This window comes from Lactuca serriola, chromosome 8, assembly GCF_051521515.1.
Source record: "Lactuca serriola cultivar US96UC23 chromosome 8, Lser_US96UC23_V15, whole genome shotgun sequence".
Classification (NCBI taxonomy): Eukaryota; Viridiplantae; Streptophyta; class Magnoliopsida; order Asterales; family Asteraceae; genus Lactuca; species Lactuca serriola.
In genome coordinates this window covers 191,095,356-191,118,199 of record NC_136415.1, presented here as the reverse complement: position 1 = coordinate 191,118,199, position 22,844 = coordinate 191,095,356, and the positions used below count along the sequence as shown (strand labels likewise).

At 34.7% G+C, this 22,844-nt stretch overlaps 2 protein-coding genes across 2 annotated transcripts; both read right to left on the bottom strand.

Moving 5' to 3' along the window:
* Window positions 1-13,973: 13,973 nt before the first annotated feature.
* LOC145069742 (uncharacterized) lies at window positions 13,974-16,314 on the bottom strand. Its single transcript, XM_079016694.1, has 6 exons — window positions 16,081-16,314; window positions 15,390-15,614; window positions 15,087-15,263; window positions 14,765-14,989; window positions 14,524-14,652; window positions 13,974-14,448 (listed from the first exon to the last, which is right to left on the bottom strand). Exons 1-6 carry the CDS (start codon window positions 16,162-16,164, stop codon window positions 14,215-14,217), a joined length of 1,074 nt encoding a protein of 357 aa, XP_078872820.1. The 5' UTR covers window positions 16,165-16,314; the 3' UTR covers window positions 13,974-14,214.
* Window positions 16,315-18,896: 2,582 nt separating this feature from the next.
* Window positions 18,897-21,747, bottom strand: EIF3E (eukaryotic translation initiation factor 3E). The gene is made up of 8 exons (XM_079013762.1): window positions 21,408-21,747; window positions 20,953-21,107; window positions 20,458-20,685; window positions 20,239-20,360; window positions 19,942-20,161; window positions 19,709-19,851; window positions 19,464-19,601; window positions 18,897-19,174 (listed from the first exon to the last, which is right to left on the bottom strand). Exons 1-8 carry the CDS (start codon window positions 21,619-21,621, stop codon window positions 19,075-19,077), a joined length of 1,320 nt encoding a protein of 439 aa, XP_078869888.1. The 5' UTR covers window positions 21,622-21,747; the 3' UTR covers window positions 18,897-19,074.
* Between the last annotated feature and the right edge of the window lie 1,097 nt (window positions 21,748-22,844).

Genomic DNA, 22,844 nt, shown 5'->3' with positions numbered 1-22,844 from the left:
CTAGTCAGTTCTGGATTTCGGTCCGATGCAGTTAGTTCCGGACTTCGGTCCTATGCAGGGGACAAGGTCCCAGTCAGTTCCGGACTTCAGTCCGATGCAGTTTCCGGACTTCGGTCCGATGCAGTGGGCAAGGCCCAGTATGTGTTTACATGTTATTGTATGGTATGTGGTAGTTTGGGGGAGCTCACTAAGCTTCGTGCTTACAGTTTCAGTTTTGGTTTTAGGTGCTTCCGCAACTAAAGGGAAGAGCTCGGGATGATGGCATCGCACACACCACAGCTTCAGTTTTTGCCCTAGGAGTAGGGATGTCAACGGGGGCAAACGGGACGGGGAGTACATCCCCCGCCCCCGCCCCCAAAATTCTCCCGTTGCCCCGCCCCCGCCCCCGCCCCCGAAATTTTTAGCATTGTCATCCCCGCCCCCGTATTCCTTGTTTACCCCCGTCCCCGCCCCCGTTTCCCCGCCCCCGAAGAAAAAACACTATAAATTCAAAGTTACAGCTTACAAACCAAAAAAAATCAAAGAAACAAGAATGATTACGATAAAGTTCCAAAAACCACAATATATCCAAATCTATCGACTCGACTGATTAAAGTTCCAAAAAAGCTCAATAAATCCAAAGTTACAAACCAAAAACTAATGTACGATTACGATAAATTCAAAGAAACATCAATGATTACTATAACACAAAATCATTCTACTTTCCATCTTTCTCTTCATCTTCATCAACATTTAAGTCATCGCCACCATCCACAAGACTACCTATAAAAATGGTATAGTAAGCAACAATTAATATGGAAATGATATAACAAACAACAAATAACAACAAAATGCATACCTTTTTTCCCGCCAGATAACCAATTTTGGGTGCATATGATAGCTTCAATTGTTTCTGGAAGAAGTTTACTACGATGTGGGCCAACAATTCTACCACTAGTAGAAAAGGAAGACTCTGAAGCAACGGTAGAGATGGGAATAGCCAATATGTCTAGTGCAATCACACTCAAAGTAGGATATTTAATAGCATTTAGCTTCCACCAAGCTAAAATATCAAAATCATGACTCTTCGGTAAAGTTTTTTCTTCTAAATACAATTCTAGCTCTGTTTTTCCACAAAAAACACTACTAGAAGAATTCCATGAAAAAAAAGCATCTAACGATTCTGTCTCAACACTGGAAGTTGCATTTTGAGTACTAGAAGTGGGGACACTATCATCACTGCTTGTTTGGCTTACACATCTTGAATCATATTGTTGATATATACCCTCACAAATTGTTTTCACATTCAATAGATGAACTTTTGCTTTATCATCTCCATAGATAAGAGGGAAAAAGTACTCTAGGATTTTCATCTTAAACCTGGGATCCAAGATAGTAGCCATAGACATCACCCCATAACTGTCTTCCCAATACTTATCAAATTTTGTAACCATACTTGATGCCATTGTACTAACTTCAATGAACTTGGAGTCATCCCATTTCTTTAAAGCTAACTTTATTTCGCAAATTTTAGGGAAAAAAATGTTACTGGTAGGATATTTTTTTCCCGAAAACAATTCTGTAACACTATAAAAGATCTTTAGTCTGTCGCAAAGTTCATTAGCCAAATCCCAATCACTTTCATTAGGTAAGCTCTTATATTGGGGCTCACGATTTTTTAACCTGGAGAAGATTTTTTTGTATTTCACGGCAGTAGCAAGCATCAAGTATGTAGAATTCCAGCGTGTTTTGCAGTCAAGGGCGGTTTTTTTTCCACAAATAACACCTGATTGTTTTGCATTCTGTTCAAATGTCTCCATTCTTTTTGGTGTTGCTGTCCAAAAAGAAACACTCTCACGAACTTTCTCAATCCCCTTAAAGGAATCCAACCCACTTCTCACAATTAAGTTTAAAATATGCGCCGCACATCGCATATGGAACAACTCTCGACCTAAAATCAACCCATCAGAAGGCATTTTTTTCTATCATCAGTTCAATCATGCAATCATTTGTTGAACAATTATCAACAGTTAAAGTTGATAATTTTCTATCTAAATTCCATTCCATCAAACAATCTAACAACACCTCTGATAGCTTCTCTGCAGTGTGAGGACACGGCACATATATAAACCTACCAATCAACAAAATAAATTCAATTTAATAATGAAAACATATTATATTAAGCATATATAGCTATAAATTAGTAATTACCTCAAAAGTCGACTTTGCAATTTCCATGAATCATCAATGAAATGGGACGTCACGGTCATGTATCCTTTTCTTTGGTTGTTGCAAGTCCACATATCGGTAGTTATTGCAATACGACCTTGAATACTCCCCAAGAATTGCATTAGCTTTTCCTTTTCTTCATCGTACAATTTCAAGACGTTACTCCTAGCCGTGTTTCTACAAATAGACTTAAATAATGGTTGAAGCCCTTGACAAAAAACTCTAAAGCCTTCATGTTCAACAATACGGAGTGGGTAGTCATGTTGTGCTATCATCCTAGCAAGATCCATTCGTGAATCCTCATACTTAAAACAATGGATTGCTAATACCGATCCCTCACTTTCGTCCATCTTAGACTTTTTTCCAACTAAACGGCTTTGGAAATCGTCAATTCTTTTTTGATATTTCCCTGCTTTACATGTGTTTTGGTGACCCAACAAACCTTTTGTTCCGGTGTTGCTATGGTAAGTTAACGCCTTTTTGCAATAAATGCAAACTGCCTTTTTGATTCCTTTAATTTTTTTCAATTCGTAATGAGCCCATACTGGGGATCTTAGTTTTCTTTTTTTTATCATTTTCTGCAGCCTAATCAGTAGCGTTAGCAGTACCATGAAACGTATTTGAATCATGTGGTTGAGTTTGATCAGCTAAAGACATGATATTTGAATCCTGGAATTGATTTCACAACATCAGAAAACATTCAACAAATTAAACACAACTAACACTAAAACTAACAAACTTCAAGAACATATTACAGGAACACAATAACACTAATAAATTAATTGTATTTGAATGAGAAAAATGAACAGATTACTAGAACATACTAACACATAATTAAACATTAACAAATTAACCACTACTTACACTAACACTAACAAAGTTCAAGAACAAATTACAGGAACACACTAATACTAACAAATTAACTGCATTTAAATCAAAAAGATGATCAGGACCATACTAACACCAACAAATTTCAAGAATTTAAAAGAAAGTAATGTTTATATTCAATGAAATAGATGATCTGGTGAACATATGAATCATATATTGAGCAACTAATTTTAAAATAATAAATTTCCAGAAGATGTTGTGTTCAATCACAAAGAACCGATGTTTCATGTCTACTGAAGTAAATAACAATTGATGAGATGAACTGATAAGACAAGATCAGAATATGATATACGATGTTATACGAACCTGACTTGAGTGAGACGAGAAAGAAATTGCACGTTAAGGAAGCACTGATGAAGGGATCGATGGCTAAGGAGTCGACGGCTAAAGAGTCGGCGGCGACTGGTGGGCTTACGACGACCGGCGAAGACGAGAAGGTGAAGCACTGAAGTGATGATGAACGATTGAAGGTCCACGGTCGCTTGGAGTCTCGAGAGAACGGGAGGCAGAGTGACGAAGTCTGAACTCAGAAGCGGGAACTGGCCACTCTGAAGGATCGATCAACAAAGAAAAGAAATTGAAGCGTCATTACGTGATTTACATGATTTACCCTAAATGGATTGACAACTACAAAGCAGTAAATACAGTAAGTCAAATAGTCAATATCTATGTAAATATGTAATTAATATATATAGAATTATAAATATTATATATATATATATATATATAACATATTAACGGGGACCCCACGGGGTTTTCGGGACGGGACTACCCACCCCCGCCCCCGCCCCCGAAATCAAAGCGGGGTTAACTTTACCCCTGTCCCCGCCCCCGTCCCCGAATTTTTTAAGCAACTACCCCTCATACGGGTTCGGCGCCCCACGGGATCGGGGTCCCACGGGACTTTTTGACATCCCTACCTGGGAGTTGATTTAGCTTTTCATAGATATGATTTGATACAGTCTTGATACAGTTTTCTCGTGATACTTTGTTATGGTTTTGAGATATTGATGTATGGGTTTTTATTTTATGGTATTAATCTAATGATTTTAGTAATGATTAAACAAAAAATTTCGGTCGTATTTTGAGATGTTACAGAAAATGAGTTCGTCTTCCTCCTCTAAACATCATGACAAAAAGCTCGTCTCTCAAAAGCTTGTTCCATTTCCAAGTCAAAATCATTTTTCTCCTTTAATTCCTATTTCTAAGAATTCACAACTCTATTCTAATATCCTTTAGTCAATACTCGTTACTCCAACCAACACATTAAGCCCTTTTGCAAAACCTACCAATTCGCAAACTCAAAAATCTATTACTCCTAACCCTTCTACTAAAACTCCTTATGTTTTTAATCCAAATTTCTTAAGAGTCCAAATTCTTGAAGATTTTCAAATCCATAAGTTACATCAAGGTTTTCATATTCTCACAAATCATCTCTTTGGTCAATGGAAAACTTTTATGTTGATTCATATAAAACTCGAGAATATTATTAAGCTATTTTGCAAGAATCCGGTTCAGTCAATTTTGTTCATTGTTCTAATTCAAAAGAAGGAAACATTGATTTTAGCAAAGCTCATATTATCAAAATCATTTCTCCAGAAAATCGGGCTCCAAATCTTCACTCTGAAAAACCCCTTATAAGTTATCATGCTTATGATGGGTTTTGGTCATAAGAACATCCTATGTGCTCATACAAACCCTAATGCTTGGATCTAGGTTTCTCTATTGTACATGCAAGTTATCCAAGACTATAAACCCTAATTCTAGCATTCAAGTAATCATATTAACATAAGAATGGGTTTAAGATATTACCTTGATTGTTATGTAGCAATAACAATCCCAATTCCTCCTTGTATTGACTTTAGAAAGCTTAGAGTCACAAATGTCACTCCTCTAATGGTTCACAAACACCAAGAGCAAGAGGATGAAGAGGAGAGAGGATGGAGGCTGCCCAAAACGTATTCTAACCCTAGAATAAAGCTTCACCACGTTTTTGGGTCATAAGGGTCATATATATAGTGAGGCTATTAGGGTTATCTAACAAGGAAACCCTAATTTGGATGCTTAAGCCCTAAGCAACCCATGGACTCCTTTAATTAAGGCCTTGGACGATTTCTCCATGGGTTTCCCCATAGAATTCATCCACTCCTTAATTTAAGACAATCCATAGCCCAAATTGCAATTATCTTATAATTACAATTCCAGTCCCTTAAGTTTAATTAATCTCTTTTAGTCACAAAACTAATTACTAATTAATTCTTGACTAATATTAATTAAACAATATGATTTCTCCTTTAAAATATTATTCCCATAATATATTAATAAATCATATTTAATCCTTTCTCTCCATAATTCATCCTATCAAGTTGCTTTGGTGAAGGCAACTCAAAAGGACCATGCACCATCGGGTCAAGTACATACCAAAATAGTTATGGACTTAGACACTAATCCAACAGTCTCCCACTTGGATAAGTCTAATAACTATTATGCGTATGACTTCAGATCCTGATCTGCAATCGTAGCTTTCCAAAGCCGCTGTCAACTCTGATCCTATCAGATACACGTGTCCTTAGATAAGGGATCATATATTCCTCCATTCTAGATATTGTATAAGACATGATTTCAAATCATTCTTTATGTACCATTTCTCGACTTCCGATTTATGACGACTGACTAATTGAACAAATCAAATTAGCCCTAGCCCGGCCGAGCATTTACGTTTGTCATCACTAAATCATCGAGGGACCCAAAGATATCGCTTTTATCCTACTTTGGATAAAAGGAACGGATAAACTTTGATACAATACTTGCTTGCACTCACTCACCGAATTACACACAATAATATGTTTTATAACACCAATTTACTAGTGCGTTTACATATTATCAATGTGCAACCGATTTGCAAGATACAACTCACACATCCCGGTTTCAAGAATATAAGATGTTATCGTCTCACCAATCACTCGTGATACAATTCATGGAGTGATCCAAGTGAGCGTGGGTTTAATCCAATGCTCAAATCATATTCATAAGCACTCATGAACGTTGCAGCAAACATTTGCTTATGTCTAATGCTCTTTAGACAATCCACACACCAATTCACGACGGTCTTTATTCATACCTACTTCCAACGTATGAATGAATGTGGCCCGTTCGAATAATTTGACTGTTCTTAACCAATTAAATTATTCAGGAAGTCAAAACATGCAAAGTGAAACACAAGAATAATACTAATCCCATATGGCCTCAAACCTTTGAGTATAAATAAAACACCTTTTATTTATCACCATATCGATTACTCATTATTTGTTGTTTCGGGTAATCAACTTCTTACTTGAATTATTACACTTGTCCCATGCTCCTAACATGCACACAATGTTTACCTATGGTTCTTACTTTGTGAAATAGATCAAATTGAACACATTTCCAATCATTCTCATTTCACGACTCCTAATCCTTTTTCATAAGTGAAAGAATATCAAATTCTTGCTACTTATAGAATATGCTAGATTCTAACATTTTATGCAATGATCCTTTTGTAATGTCACTGCACTAAAGTCACAATGACTATTGCCAATGAAATTACAAAGTCCTCTATCGGAGATTGTTACAAGACAATTCCTTAGATATGATGTCTCTCACTCAAAGTACATTCCTTTGAACATCCTTTTGCATAAAGGTTTCTAATCTAGACATAGATTTTCAATATTCAATTCCCAATATAGACACGCTTCCATATTTTCCATATGACAACTCATTCTTAATAGAATCTTATCTATTCGTAATGATGTCGATATGGTCCATCCAATATGGAAACATTTCCATATTTTCCATATGACAACTCATTCTTAATAGAATCTTTTCTATTCATAATAATGTCGATATGGTCCATCCAATACCATGCTTCCAACTACTCACAAGCAACCAATCCTCGTCGAACTTTGGATTGTCCTTTGATAGTTGTTTAATTATTTTAGTCAAAACCGATTCTAGTCCTTTTCCCTCTAAATGCGCTAGACATTTGGAAAAATTTTAGAATGGTCAAATATTATAGCATTTGCAATCGATCCTATACCCAAATCGTATGGGACACGATGCATAATGTCTTACATAAAGATTTGATACTTTATCAATCTTCTGCCATAATGTTTTATTTGTTATGTTCTCAAAATTCGAATTGTGAAGAGGAATGTCGTAATCATAATCGAAATTTTAAGAACACACTATGTACATTTGACTAAATTTATTAACATTCCACAACCTAAGCCTTTAGATTCGAAATGAAGCATAATATTCTCTCCCTTAATTATAGCAAAACAACTATTCAACCCTTACAACTTTGCAAAGTATGACTCTTGTTTTCTATAATTAATATTGCTACCTTGCAATACTTTCCTTAATAATCATACAATCATAACATTTATGCTCCCACTATCATGATGATTATTATAAAACATAACACTTATGCTCCCACTAGCTTCGACATGTATTCATAAACATCTTAACTTCCAAAAAAACAATACCTATTGAATTTCTTAAGTCCATGTTTCTAATACTTAATGCTTTGATAATCTTTTATCAAGGCCTCTTAAACTTATACACCTTTGCCTTATATAGTTCATATGTGTGTCTAAACAATTAAGACTAATTGCCAAACCTCACAATTCAAATCATGGAAAGGGATACCGTAACCATAATTGAATTCGAGAATGCAATTTTACAATCACTATCTTCTTAAAATCTTTCTTAGTGAAAGCATTTCCTCACAATCATTTTCATGAAAGAGGAAATCTTATGACACTTAGATTTAATCGGTGTATGTGTTCCTATCCATGTGAATTTGTTAAAACCAAATTTTACGACAAATTCAATCTCATATGGACCGAACTTTCTTCATCTTGATTTCTTGCCTCATGGTAGCACAGCTGCCCACCATGTCTTCCAAGTAATTAAGCAGCTCACCCTTTCCTATCAATGTACCTTTCATTGATTAAGGTGCCTTGCCTTTTATGCGTTCAAAATGAGAACTCATATAACTCACATGCATAATTAACTTAACTGGAACAGCACAGAAACAAAATAATGTCAACATGATAGGTTGTAAACCTCAACTCGTGTGCTAGTGATGATCGATAAGGTTTATTTGATTTGTTCTTGAAACCTTTCAAGACAATTAAGACTCCCACTGACTCCTTGACCTATAATATTCTCTTGTCAATAACCATTTCTTGACAAACAAATATTTAAGAGTTAGTGTAGCTTTTATCAAAACACTTCATAAATTGGTCCTAGTTGGTCTTTGTCTTATCCAAGACATCACAACTTTCCACATTTAATGAATGTTATAAACCTTCTTAATACTTTTTCACTCAATGTCACAGTCTTAACTTTAAGACTTGTTTTGGAACGAAGTATGATTGACTTCTTGATCTAACCATTTCTTCAATTCTTGATTCCTCTTCTTAGACATACAATTGTACTAAGACTCACTTAGAGGATCGATTGAGATATGGTTCTTAATCATTAAGACCTATCATAAAGCATAAAACGTACTCTCCCTACTTCTTAGAATGGAGAAACTTTTATTTTTCTGCCTACTTGATTCTTCTTATTCGTTCTGCTATTGATTTAAACTTTTTCAATCAATTCAGAATTACACTTAATCTTATAAGTATAATCATATTTACTAAACCTTTAGCAAATCATGACGAATATCTTTGTTACTCTTATGGTGGACTTTGATCAACACACAACTTTGTGTACTCGATCTCCTAGTCCTTCACTTGACACTTTGTCAATGAATTAGTCTAATTTCCAAATATGAAATTTCTCATTCATCATGCAACCAAGTTGCATGATTCCAAGTTTCTGTCCAATTGAAACTTGGACGATGAGAAACTCTCCTTATTTGGTAAAAAAAAAAATTTAACATTTCCATAATTAAGAATCAAATCCATTATTGCTAATAATAGAAACATTCAAACATCAATTTTTCATACACGCCATTGCAAGGATAAATAAATAAAATCAAAATTTATTTTATTGCGGAAAAAGTTTGTCCTTACAATGCAATTCATTGAAAAACTATGCTAATACATATTTCTTAGCAATCTAGTTCTAACTCTAAGTAGTGGCTCGGGAATCTAATCTTCAAGTAATGCGATCGAAATCCATTTCTTCACGGTTAGATTTTGCGCACTTCTTTCCTTAAGCTTTCTCTCTTTTTCTTCGATCCTACAAAACATCAATTGTAATCTTATCACATTATGTATTAAGAATCTAGAATAGGAGCTTTAAAGAGTTAGTCAATGGATTTTACCTAAAGCAGAGCCATACGTTTTGACTCTCCCATCTCTTAGATCTCTTAGATAAATAGGGCAGCTTTGTCTCCAATGCCCCTTCTCTTGGCAATAAAAGCAAATTGACTCTTTTGGAACAGAACATGGAACTACTTCAGACATTGCCTTTCTCTTGTGATCAAACTTTTCGATCATAGCATGTCTTTCGTTGTCATTGTCTATATCCATAGAGGTCTTGAAGGCAGATTCACTAATCAACTTTGCTTTTCTTTTGCGCCAAACCATTGCTGATTCAGCAGCAATAAGCATATAGGTGATATCTATAAGGGTCACGTCGCAGTTCATCATATAGTACTCTCTTATGAACTCACTATATGAGTTAGGAAGTGACTAAAGAACCCAGTCAACAGCCATCTCTTCACAGACAACGGATCCCAACATTCTTAACCTATCAATGTGTGACTTCATCCCTAGGACGTGTGCACACACTGACTTTCCTTCTTTATGTTTACTTGCCAAAAGGGTTTGAGTGAACTTGAACTTTTCAAGCCTTCGAACTTGTGGGTTAGGGAGAATAATTGGAGGAGGAGGAGGAAGTGAAGCATGATCTCTCGTTCCTCGATCAAATCGTGGAATATCATCTTCATGTGGAAAGCTTGTTCCATGGGATTTGGGAAGACCATAGTTGTCGAACTTTGACATCTACAAGACGGGAGAAAAACGAATTCAAGTTAGTTGATAGATTGAGTCCTTAGTAAATCACCCAAATGAAATACTAAGGCTAGGACCCAACACAATATTCCACAACTCGGGAGAGGGATTTCGTAACCCTAATTGCAGAATATTTAAAGGTAAGTGAATGACGATTCACCAATTTCCACCACGAAAAACGAAAAAGAAATTTAAGTTTTAAATCTATGAAAACTCCTAGATCCTATGAGATTCATTGAACATTTCAATGGCATGTTTAAATCTCGATATGCCCCTCTTGTTTGTGACTGGGATGCCGAGGATCACAAAGCGGGTGTGAATAACCATGCAAACTGACATGGTGCCCTCACATGTTACGGTCACCTATTCAATGTGCCGGTAAACCACACACGCTCCACCGAACTATGACAAACATTGAGTCACCCTTTGCTACCTTTGCTTAGAACCATTTAGTGTGCCGGTTAACCACACACGCTCCACTAACGTCTTCGCAAGGGCATAAAGTGTAATTTCTTGGAATTGCATCAATTCACTTTTGCCTAAGTAACTAAGATTGGGAATTTGAAAATTATTTAGTTACTTTTGTACTTTATTATACTTATAATGAAAGGTTTTGTCCTATCCAACCCGTTCGGCTAACGACCCTCCATTAGTCAAGAGTGCGGTGGGTAAGAGTGGATACCCATTCAATCGCCATTTTATAGGCAATTTCCTTAAACACTCCTTATTGACCAGCTTCGTGAATGAGGCCTACTAACGGTAAGACTGACTTTTACTCATACATATATATAATGTTAGACTTTTAATGTTATATATAGTATAGGGTGTATTTTACACTTTTAAAATACTAGGTGGTCAAATTTAACAATTATACTTTTAATTCAATTAAATTGTAAACCTAAACTTTTATGGATTTATTAATCCTCTTTTAATTATACACCTTAATTAATTAATAAAACCATAAGGGTGTGATTTGAACTTTTCAAAACATTACTAGGGTTTTAGAATTTAACATTCCTAATTAAACCTTTAATCAACTTTTAAATTCCAGAACTTGAGGGCAAGTTTTGAAACATTTCAAAACATTTGGGTTTAGAATTTAAATATACATCAAAATTAACCTATTAATTCAAAATTTAAATTCCAAAACTTGAGGGCAATTTTTGAAACCTTTTTCAAAACTTTAGGGTTTTAACTATTTAAATTTCAAAACAATAAAACTTTTGGGTTCAAATTTAAACTATAAAACCTAAAGGGGAAAATATGAAAACTTTTCAAAGCACAAGAATCAAATAACAAATAATCTAAATTAACATTTAATCACATAATTATCCATATTTGATTTATTTAATGATTTCTTGCAAAACAATTTACCAATTTAATCAAAATAATTAATCAATTATCACATAAGGAAACAAATATTTTATTAATTGATAAATATCTTCAATTAGATCAAGAATATAGTCAAATGTATCATAAAATCGGATTTATATTGATCTAATATGATAAGGCAACTATCCTTAAGCAAAAACAGCAAGAAATCCAGGTTTTCCCTCCATCTGACCAGCCGACTCACCGAGTCAGGCATGGACTCGGCGAGTCCAGCCTCCAGAAACACAAAAATCGAAGTTTTTCAATCATACAATGCATCAATACAATAGAAACCAGTCTAGGCTCTGATACCACTGATGGGTTTTGGTCATAAGAACATCCTATGTGCTCATACAAACCCTAATGCTTGGATCTAGGTTTCTCTATTGTACATGCAAGTTATCCAAGACTATAAACCCTAATTCTAGCATTCAAGTAATCATATTAACATAAGAATGGGTTTAAGATATTACCTTGATTGTTATGTAGCAATAACAATCCCAATTCCTCCTTGTATTGACTTTAGAAAGCTTAGAGTCACAAATGTCACTCCTCTAATGGTTCACAAACACCAAGAGCAAGAGGATGAAGAGGAGAGAGGATGGAGGCTGCCCAAAACGTGTTCTAACCCTAGAATAAAGCTTCACCACGTTTTTGGGTCATAAGGGTCATATATATAATGAGGCTATTAGGGTTATCTAACAAGGAAACCCTAATTTGGATGCTTAAGCCCTAAGCAACCCATGGACTCCTTTAATTAAGGCCTTGGACGATTTCTCCATGGGTTTCCCCATATAATTCGTCCACTCCTTAATTTAAGACAATCCATAACCCAAACTGCAATTATCTTATAATTACAATTCCAGTCCCTTAAGTTTAATTAATCTCTTTTAGTCACAAAACTAATTACTAATTAATTTTTTACTAATATTAATTAAACAATATGATTTCTCCTTTAAAATATTATTTCCATAATATATTAATAAATCATATTTAATCCTTTCTCTCCATAATTCATCCTATCAAGTTGCTTTGGTGAAGGCAACTCAAAAGGACCATGCACCATCGGGCCAAGTACATACCAAAATAGTTATGGACATAGACACTAATCCAACAGCTTATCCTAGATTTTCTTATTATGATTATTAAGATGCATGGACTAAGGCATTCTTTATTCGGAATTATTCACATTCATGGTTTATTTTCTTTGATTTGAACTTTAGATGTGAATATCCAAGATGGTTTATTAATTGGTATAAATATATGGGGATTCTTCCAAATTGTTTACCAAAAGAAATTTATGTTGGATATCTCAAATTTAAGGAATTGTTTATTCAACAAATTCCAGAATTTGAATATACGTTACAATTCACCATGTTATTCAAAGTTACATGGATCATGTCTTGGACTTTTCATTATCAAGAAGCAAAAGATTCTTCTTCTCCATGGCTTAATCGCCAATTTCGCTCAAAATAGTGGGACAAAATGAAGATTTCTCAAGCTAACGAACAAGCATTAATTAAACATTACCAAGAAATATATATATTCAAAAACCAAAGGTTGAAGTCACGTTTATCAACAGTCTTCCTCAAACTGATATCGATCTAATTGCCAGAATTATAGAGGCTGCTATTTCTTTCCCTGAAGAACTTCAAAAGTTACTTCAAGAAATTCGTCAAACTCCATCAGTTTCCAACGATTCTCCAAAATCTATAGAGAATGAATATTTTTCTTGCTCCTCTCTACTAAAACATAATGTCTATTTATAATGATTTTCAAGTCTTCAAAGTCTTGAAATCTTCTAGTGATATTTGTCGTATGATCAAATGGCCAAATAATTACTTGTAAGTGGTTGTTCTTTAAAATGGTTGTCATTCATCTTTTGAAGAAATTGTGGTTTGTAATAAATAATCATCATCTTTTGATGAAGCATGTCTATCATAGAGCATCTTTTAAAGTCTTTTGTCTTCGTATCATCATTGATGGAAAAAATTAAATAAATTTGATAATATTTATTTATACACTACAAATACATACACCGTGTATACACACCCGTATTTGTGTTAAATTAGTCATTAAAACTTTGTTTAAGTTGTAAAAAAACATAGATCTAGTTATTTTTATTCAAAATGGTCACTAAACATTCTATCACCGGTCACAAAAACCATTTTGAATAAAAATAAACAGTTTGATAACATTTTACAACTTAAACAAAAATATATTGACTAAATAAATCGGTATGTTAATAATTTAATGCCTAATTTCTGACTTTAACTCTTATTTAAATACACCTGTACCTCGATCAACCACCCAATTATTCCATTTCTGATTACACCCATTTTCTTTTGAGTTTTTTTTCTTTTTTTTTTTTTTCTATTTTACCAATTTAACCCAAACCCGCCATTTTCTCAGCCAAATAAGTCGAAATTACCACCTTTAAAATCTACCATATATATCTACTCCCACCATCACCATTTTTGAAAATGCACACAAACATAGCACACTCAAACTCTCCATATAACAAAAAAAAAATAACATTTCTTGGCTTCTTGCAACAAAAGAGAATCACACATAACATAACACCACACATGAAAGAAAAAAAAAAAGTAAACATCACATCCCTAGGTACCTTACTCCACCAATGGGTCCCACAAAAGGTGACACCCAAACTTAAACTTGAAACCCGAGACTTCATTTATGGATTTTCACCTCCTTACTGTTAAGGCATATACAGTATTCAGCTAGAAAAGCGGTTTCTATCGTGAGGCGAAAGATAGTCAATATCTGGGCCAAGGGGGACAATCCCAAATGGGTTAATGGAAGGATGACTTCCATAGTAATGTTTCTTGATATGTTCCATGTTAACTGTGCTACTCATTCCCTGTATTTGGAACAAATCTTTTGTATAGTTGAAAAGATTCGGATACTCGCGTAGTAGCTTCTTGTTGCACTTAAAGTGAACCGCATAAACCTGCTCACAAATTAAATTTTATTTTTATTTTAAACTAAGAAATAATACAAGAAAAGAAAATTATGAAATGCATACCTCATCAAACCTTATGAGAGTCACAAAAAGACGAATATCCGCCTCTGTTACAGAGTTCCCACATAAGTATCGTTGTTTTCCAAGTATTTCTTCACATTTGTCCAAAGCTTCGTATAACTGTTTAGCAGCCTACATACAGGGGCAAATCGGTAAAATTAAATATTTCGAGCTAGAACAAAGTCACCCATGGCATAATCGAGTGTTTGCAACCTCTAATTATTAAAAACGAATGGTTACATACCTCCTCATAAGGCCCTTGCTTCTTAGCAAATCCACATTTGTAAACACCATTGTTTATCCCGCTATATATCCAACCATTTAACTCATTGATTTGGCTTTGTAAATGAGAAGGGTAAAGATCCAAGGATGGATTCTCTGCTATTTCATTGAATTCAGTATTGAACATGCGAATGATCTCCTCACTTTCATTATTCACAATAGTCTTTAGTTTCTTGTCCCAGAGAACCTATCACCAAGCACGAAACCCATCATAAACCAACTCTAAATGCAAGAAATATCAACCTTCTTTCATATATATAGAGGGAAAATAAAGGTATACATACAGGAACTGTGTATTTTCCAGAGTAGTTTTCACTGGCAAGCTCGTATAATGCTCTTATGCTTTTTACACCATTGAAAGGGTCGGGTTCTGCCCCTTGTTGCTCTGTTTCGGTATCAGGAAAGACCCATCCCATGTGCTCATCGCTTTCCTTTGTTCTCTCCCATATGGGTTTTACTGACTGAACATAGACAGCAGACAGCAGACAACAGACAGTAAGTTACTGGTAAATAGTAAACGGTAACATGACAGTAGACAGCAGACAGCAGACAGAATAGCATTAACAGTCTAAAAGTTGTAAAGATACCGTGAAACCGATGGACTTGTCAAGTCCTTTGATCTTCAAGTAGGAAAGGCACCTAGAGGCCCAAGGGCAAGCATAAGACACATATAAATGATATCTTCCAGGCTCAGCTGGAAAAGTGGACTTGGGATCCCGTGATATGAAACTACGAAATGTTGAAGGGCTTCTGATAAAGGCACCAGAATCCGACATTTCATCTAATGCAGAACGAGCCATTTGAAGAGATCGCTGCAGAATCAATAAGCAACAAGATTCAAGTCACAACATCATTTTTGAAATTGCACATCCAAACAATCATTTTCCAAAGGTTTTACTGTTTGCTAAACTGCTAGCCTCAACTTTCTAACCTAATTATAGTTATATAATGCATCGGTTCTTGAGAAAGGACAAGAACAAGAAAGAGCTAAAATCAAAGTTGATAGGGATCTGCAGCGAATTTCCTCTAAAAAAGTTAAATTCATCACATGAACATCAACATTTTTGTGTATAGGAACAGAGTGACTGCTTCGATCAGTGGTCGGCGTATCGGCGTACATATATCTTTTTCCCTTTCGTTAACAGCAAACAATTTCTCAAACTAGAAGTGAAATAGACTCATCGAACTTACCAAAATACAATAACCTAGTTGACATTACAGGTGCTAGCAGAATCAAACAGAATAAATGAAGAACGAGCTGAAGCGAATTGATCATACCTGGTTAAAAGTGAACTGTGGGAGCGGAGAGATGAAATGATTGGTAAGAAATTTAGTGTGCGATTTTGAAATGGAAGATATCATTAGTTATAGTGGGCTACTTTCGCCATTGTTGCACCGTTCTATATAATCTTTTTTTAGAAAAGCAGCCACCTATGACGGTGGAGTCTCGATAAATAATTTCCTCGACGCCAAAACGAAATTGGTATTCGCCACCGGCGACACACAACCACCTTTGTTTGGAATTAATCTCAATCAATAATTTATAATAGCCAAGGTTCATAATTTTAGTATTTCATATATAAAAATTGGTATTGCACTTCTACTATTTAGAATTTTTTTTTTAATGATGATAGATGTATTATAGTGATGGTAGTATATTGTTTGTAATAAAACTTGGTTACTTTTAGTATATAGTGATATTGTCAGAAATTTTCATAATAATGGAATAAAAGGAGAGCTTAAACTTAATAAATAAATAAATAAATAAATAATAATAATAAATAAATAAATAAAATAAAACATTTAAATGACCTAAGCGAAACAATTACTCCCTTCGTCCCAAAATAATAGTCCACAGACAAAAAACACACAGTTTAAGAAAACATTAAATACCATTAACTTTATTAAATAAAATGACAATCTTACCCTTATGTTGCATTTAATTTTATGGTAGTTGCATTTAATTTTATGGTAATTTAACTAATAATGAGAGGCATTATGGTAAAAGACATATTTATTTTTAGAAGTAGGCAATTATTTTAAGACAAACCAAAAAGAAAACATGAACTATTAATATGGGACGGAGGGAGTATTTAATTAGTTAAAATTTAGTAAGATTCACGCAACTTCTTAATCTTAACCCACATAATCAATCTCACCTTAACATCTTGTTCCCGAGTTGTACTGAAGGAGAGAAATGGGAGGATACGGAGGAAAAGTGAGAATCGTGTTCTCGAGTTTCATTAATGAAAGGAAAGTGAGAGGAGGGAAAGGATTTTGGAACCTTATTTTCCTCCTAAATTGGGACGGATTTGGGAAGAAAGTGAGGGGAAGGAAAATTTTATGTTTTATTTTCTTTATCTCCTAACTCGGGAACGCAAAAACTTAAAATTTTCCTTTCATTTCCTCTCATTTCCTTCGAACTCGGAAACACGGATAATGAATATTTTCCTTCACCTCCATTTCTTTCTGTCAAAATTTTCCTTCCCTTTCCTTTAATGAATTTACAAAAAAACTCGTAAACAAGGCGTAAGTATTTAAATGAAAAAGTTAATGTCATAAAATGGTTACTAATAGAGTTTAGTCTTTAACCAAATCTTTCTAATGTCATCAAATTAAATGAATATAAATGTGAAGAGGCATGTTTTGTGATGTGGTAAAACCAATGAAATCTTATTTGTAAAATATTTTAACGAAATGTGATGTTATTACTTGTGTTACTGCAATAAACCAGTTGAAGCTTTACTTGACAATAAATCTTATGATTTGAGTTTACTCAGAAACGACCTTAATTTTGTGCATTTGAATGTTGCCACAAATGCACAAATTAGATTGAACTATGTATTTACAAAGTTATTTTATCCAACGAAATGTGGCTTAACCAATATTATGATATTATGATAGAATGAATGTTTGAGAAACAATTGGTGGACATCACATCATATAGCTATGGTAATAACAAAACATTAAACTTTACAATATTTTACGAAGTAACAAGCTCAGGACCTGATTTTTTATATAAGCATACAAGAGTTTGTAAATCTATATATTTTGTCTTGGTGAAAAAAAAAAAAAGGAGACCCAGCTTTCAGACTCTAGTTGTTATCTATTAACCGTCCAAGCTCATACCGTAGCTTTAAGAATCCATTTTTTCTATTAGTATAGATTTAATATCTCCAAGAATAAAAATTCATCTCTCAATCGATGAAAATATGCATTTGCTTGAAAAACTACTTGGATGATATTGAACTAATATAACATCTTACACTGGCTGTAGGAGCAGTTATAACTTGTAAGGGTCAAACAACATATAGACGCGGAAAAAAAAAGCTATGGGAATATCTATTCCACTTACGCAGACGGTATCGCCTTTGAAGAACAAAACATTAACGGCTAAACTTTAATCGAACAAAACAACAATTAGACATTATACGATACCGACAACAATCGGTACTTTGACTCCTATTTCTGTTAGATATGCTTTGTTTTCTATTTTTGAAGTTACAAAATTGGTGCGATCCTTTCTGTGATTTTTGAAATGAAGAAAATATATAAAATAAAAAAATAATAAAAATCTGTTCTGAGAACCTGTTTTTTCTAATCCGGTTTCTATCCGACTTGTAACCGCTTAGATAGGTTCGGATATCTTTGCCTTAAAACAAGTATTTCCTCAAACTGGTTTTCTCACTCTTGAAGAAAAGGTTAGTTTCCAAACCGATATGTGGACCTCACATTGATTAGTAGAACCACATCATCATTACAGAATAGTCATCTTTGTTGGCATTGAAGAGCCTAAAACTTTTCCTTTGCCATCCTTAAGTAACCTTGTAGACGATTTATGAGGAAAAAAAACTTAAAAAGAACAACATAGAGAAGTTTTGAGAAGTTCGTTAACAAATCACAAAACGTCTTTTCTCATACGCATACCAAATTAAGCTCAAAAGAGATCAGTTACAAGGCATACAAACTTGAGTTTCTGAAAACATTTTCTCACAACCAAAACTATTTGAAACGTCGAGTTTGTTTTGTTTCCTTCCATTTCCATGAGCCAAGAATAAGAAAAAAACGTAAAACTAAACATTTTCTGCAACAAATTATAAAACAAATCTATAACAATAGATAATCGATAGTGATAGTAGATGAAATTAACAAGCTCCAAAATTACAAGCAATCAGACCAGTTCCTATCAAGCTACACGTTTCTCGCAAAACTCTCAGTTCAAAATAAGCAATATCAAGAGTCAAAATCCGCAAAGCCTAGAAAAACAAAGAATCATCGAGCAGTCTGTGCCTGAGAATGTTCCAAGAGCTGACTAACTAACTTGTAAGTACGCCCCGACAAACCTTTGGTATGGTCAATAAGTTGCTCATACCTGTAAATACAAAACAAATGTCAAGTCAAGAGATATAATTAAAAACATATTGTACCAAACACTCCGTGTTTGATATAGTTGTACCATATCAGGCACTACTAATGTAGTAGTGTCTGATATGGTACCACAGTATGTATCATACTGACATGCACTAGCGGTACAGTATGATACATACTGTCAGGCACTAATGCCTGGTGGTACAGTATGTATCAGGCATTCAATGTCTGATACAATACATGTATCCTTATTAAAAGGTGGAGGAAACGAAAATACATGTTTTGGCACTTACACATTGGGATGATTAGGTTCCATTACAACGGTTCCAGTTTGAGTGTCGATTTTAGCATCAAGCTTTGAGGTTCGGATGAGATTCAGAATCCACCTTTCTGCATCTTCATAGTTTAGGTTTAGTTTCTCAGCAAGCACCCTGTAAAAATTATCCATTTTATCACGTCATTATAAATTAAAAAAGGAGGGCATTTAAGTCTTTTGCACAAACAAGAGACTCTAGAATATAATTGAAGAATTGCATACCCCATGTCAATGCGCTCATGTATTCTGCAGTAGGTCTCAAAGATAAAAAGACGAGCATTTTCAAGAAACTCATCCTTCAATGGAACAACTGTGTAGTTGCTTTCTTCAACTCGTTTCCCCAAAAAAGGGTCATTTAGTATCACCTGTGTATCAAATCCAGAAACAATCAAAATATTATATACTTTTTTTAACATATATTGTTTTGAAAAGGGAAGGAAAGAGAAGTGGCTTACATCCTCACACTCTTTCATCTTTTTTTGAGCCCCATCAAAGTCAAAATTGACATAAACACATGCTAAAAACTCTGTAATAGGATCTGCAAAAGAGTGTTGTTCTTGCTGAATCACTTTAATGAATTCTTTGAACTGAGGCCTTCTCTTCTTGTTCACAATGAATGCAGTTGCAAGGTAACGCAACAGATGTGGAGCATTTGTTTGAATGGCATTCAAATACCTGAAAATTAAAACATAATTCAGGACATGAAAAGAAAGTATAAACGAGGGTAAATCTGTAAAAAGAAAAGGACTTACTTGTCCTGGTTAAACAAGTCGATGATTTGTGTTCTTCCATTATCATGGTTGAAGAAGATGAATAAACTCCAGTGCATCAGCCATATCCTACTTTGAACTTGATTCAAAGAAGAAGCAAAGTTCTGAAACAAATAATCTTATCAGATCAAAGTTTCATTATAATTATGATTGCTTCTTTCCATTGTGTTTTCAGTTATGATTATGCATAGGAAACACTACCTTTGAGTCAATGATTTCTTTCAATCGATTCAGCTCTTCAAGAGCAATCTCCCAATTCTGCATCAAAATTTCAGCTGCTAGCTTTCCCCATAAAGCACTCAGACTCCTTTCAGCATTGGTGCACAAAGCTCTGTACTGATACAGATAGTCAGCAGCTCCTGAGTAGTTTCCACACTCAAATTGAAATTTGGCATATTGATACAATGCTTCAATCTGTTCTGGACCAATCTGATTGGACATAAAAGTTCCAAATACATAAGCAAATTAAACATTACAGGGCTCGATCAAAGGACATTCTATTGCCATTTAAATGGTGCCTAAAGCTGAAAAACTACTACCAAAAAAAAAAAAACGAAAGAAATCAAGAAAGTGTAGAATTTATCTGAGATATGGACATAAGAAAGGCCAAAACATAAATTCAACTACTATAAGATCATAAATACAGTTTCCACTTAGTAAAAAAGAACATGAGAAAATCAAGTAAAAACAATGTACCTGATAACGATCATTGAGCATCTGAAGGTTATACTGCTTGTCAGCCCTCAACTCCTGAACTGCACTTGGATTTTGCAAAAATGTGACCAATGGAGCAGCTGCCTCCTCCAGAGACTTCAATCTTGCCACTACCTCTACTCTCCTGTCCACCATATCTAATAACAAGAACTCACAACCTCAGAAGAACTACATATATACATATACATCTATACATACGCATTATAAGTTTTCACACACATTAAACTTTATGAGTAGTACTGAAAACCTAATAAAATTGGTACAGATTAAAAGCAATTTCGAAGCTACTACATTTAGCATCTGAAAATCAAACTGTAACACTTCTCTTTGTCTCGACCGAGGGTTTTACAAACACGGGTATTCAGTATTCACACATTGGATAATTGAAAAAACGGAAAAAACAGTAACAAAAATCATATGTAGATAGAGTTTACTACCTTGAGGAACATCTTCGGTATGGTAAAGAGACTTGTGGATATCCATGGCGTAATCAACCATATTAGTGTTGTTCAAAAGCTCGATCTTAGCTTTAAGGATTTGATCGTTTGGGTAAAGCTCGCGTTCTTGAGTGAATTCCAACAGCGGAAACACCAGATGCCTGTCGAGATTCGGAGCAATTCGGGGTGTCAGATCGTATTTCGCCATCGCCATGATTTGATTTGAAGCTTTTTTTGGGTTTCCCTTCGATTAAATATGTATGGAGGCAGATAGTGGCGCTCTTCCGATGGTTTTTCGGATGGGGAATCAGAGTGTGATGAGGTTGCTGTTGTTAGGGTTTTGTGGCTCTCCTCGCCTTTCTTTTATCGTGTGCGACTTTCGGCCCTCGATCCTTTATCAATGTTACAACTCATTCCTATCTTTTGATTTTGTTATTTTCTTTATAGAGTTTTAACTTTTTTTATCATGAAAGTTTTAAAATTCTACTACAAGTTCTAATCATGTTAATTAAGGTTTTAATTATAATTTTGTCACCATTTAGCAGTTAGGCCATACTATATCCGGTTCAACGGGTAACCATCCTACGTGGATGCCATATGGAAGTTTTTTTTAAAATCGTATAAAATTAATTTTATTTTTAAGGGACCAAGAGTCCAAGATCGACAAAATCTACATCTTTAAGGGACCATTTAAGGCTCATAGGTCTTGGATTGTCAGTCATTTTGGCATGTTCGGGTGATAGTGCATTGATTGGGAGTCGGGTGACTCAGTGACCAACCAACTTGGATCATATGGACAGTAAGAGTTGTTGGAGTGTTACTTGTGTGTCATAAGTCTTTTGTTGAATGTTTGTTTTGTGAACCCCGTTTTTTTGCAGGCCACCTGATTGAATCTTAGATACCAATGTCGAGTATCAATTCTGAAATATCAAGTCATGAAGTTCGTCGTAAATGTCTTAAATGTGTTGTCGGGTGGGGATACACCTAAACTGATAAGGTATTTGGATACAACGTGAGGTTCTTGGGCTTACCATCATTATACTCGTGTGAGTAGCGAGTCGGTGATAACTTGTCGGAAAGTCAAGTGTGTAAGGTTTTCGGGCATAATTTACTGAAGGTGGAATTTGGTGAAATTCACGATCAGGATGTTTTGAGTATTACGTATTTATGTATCATTGGATCGTGTTCCTATTTAAGGAACCGGGGGTGGGTTCGACGGTTGGATGATCATCAACCCTAGGTTATGGTTTATGAAGTTTAGAATGATTGGTTCCCGGTTAGAGCGGTTTTCTCTAGAAGTGGAGTCGTGCAGTCAGGGAGGGAAGGAAATTTTGTAGTTGAGCATTTTCAAGCTATTTGGTTGTCGGTTGGCAGTTGTGGGTTCCCGAGTGGCCTCTCAAGTATCTTTATATGATGCCTTGTGTCAGGATGAATAAA

Coding starts and splice junctions, on each gene's coding strand:
- EIF3E (XM_079013762.1), bottom strand. CDS start 21,621: ATGGCGATGGCGAAATACGATCTGACACCCCGAATTGCTCCGAATCTC. Junction 20,162..20,238: donor GACTTGTTTAACCAGGACAA/GTAAGTCCTTTT, acceptor TTTAATTTTCAG/GTATTTGAATGCCATTCAAA. Junction 19,602..19,708: donor CATGAGCGCATTGACATGGG/GTATGCAATTCT, acceptor TAATTTTTACAG/GGTGCTTGCTGAGAAACTAA.
- LOC145069742 (XM_079016694.1), bottom strand. CDS start 16,164: ATGATATCTTCCATTTCAAAATCGCACACTAAATTTCTTACCAATCAT. Junction 14,990..15,086: donor CTGGAAAATACACAGTTCCT/GTATGTATACCT, acceptor GCTTGGTGATAG/GTTCTCTGGGACAAGAAACT. Junction 14,449..14,523: donor CTCTCATAAGGTTTGATGAG/GTATGCATTTCA, acceptor ATTTGTGAGCAG/GTTTATGCGGTTCACTTTAA.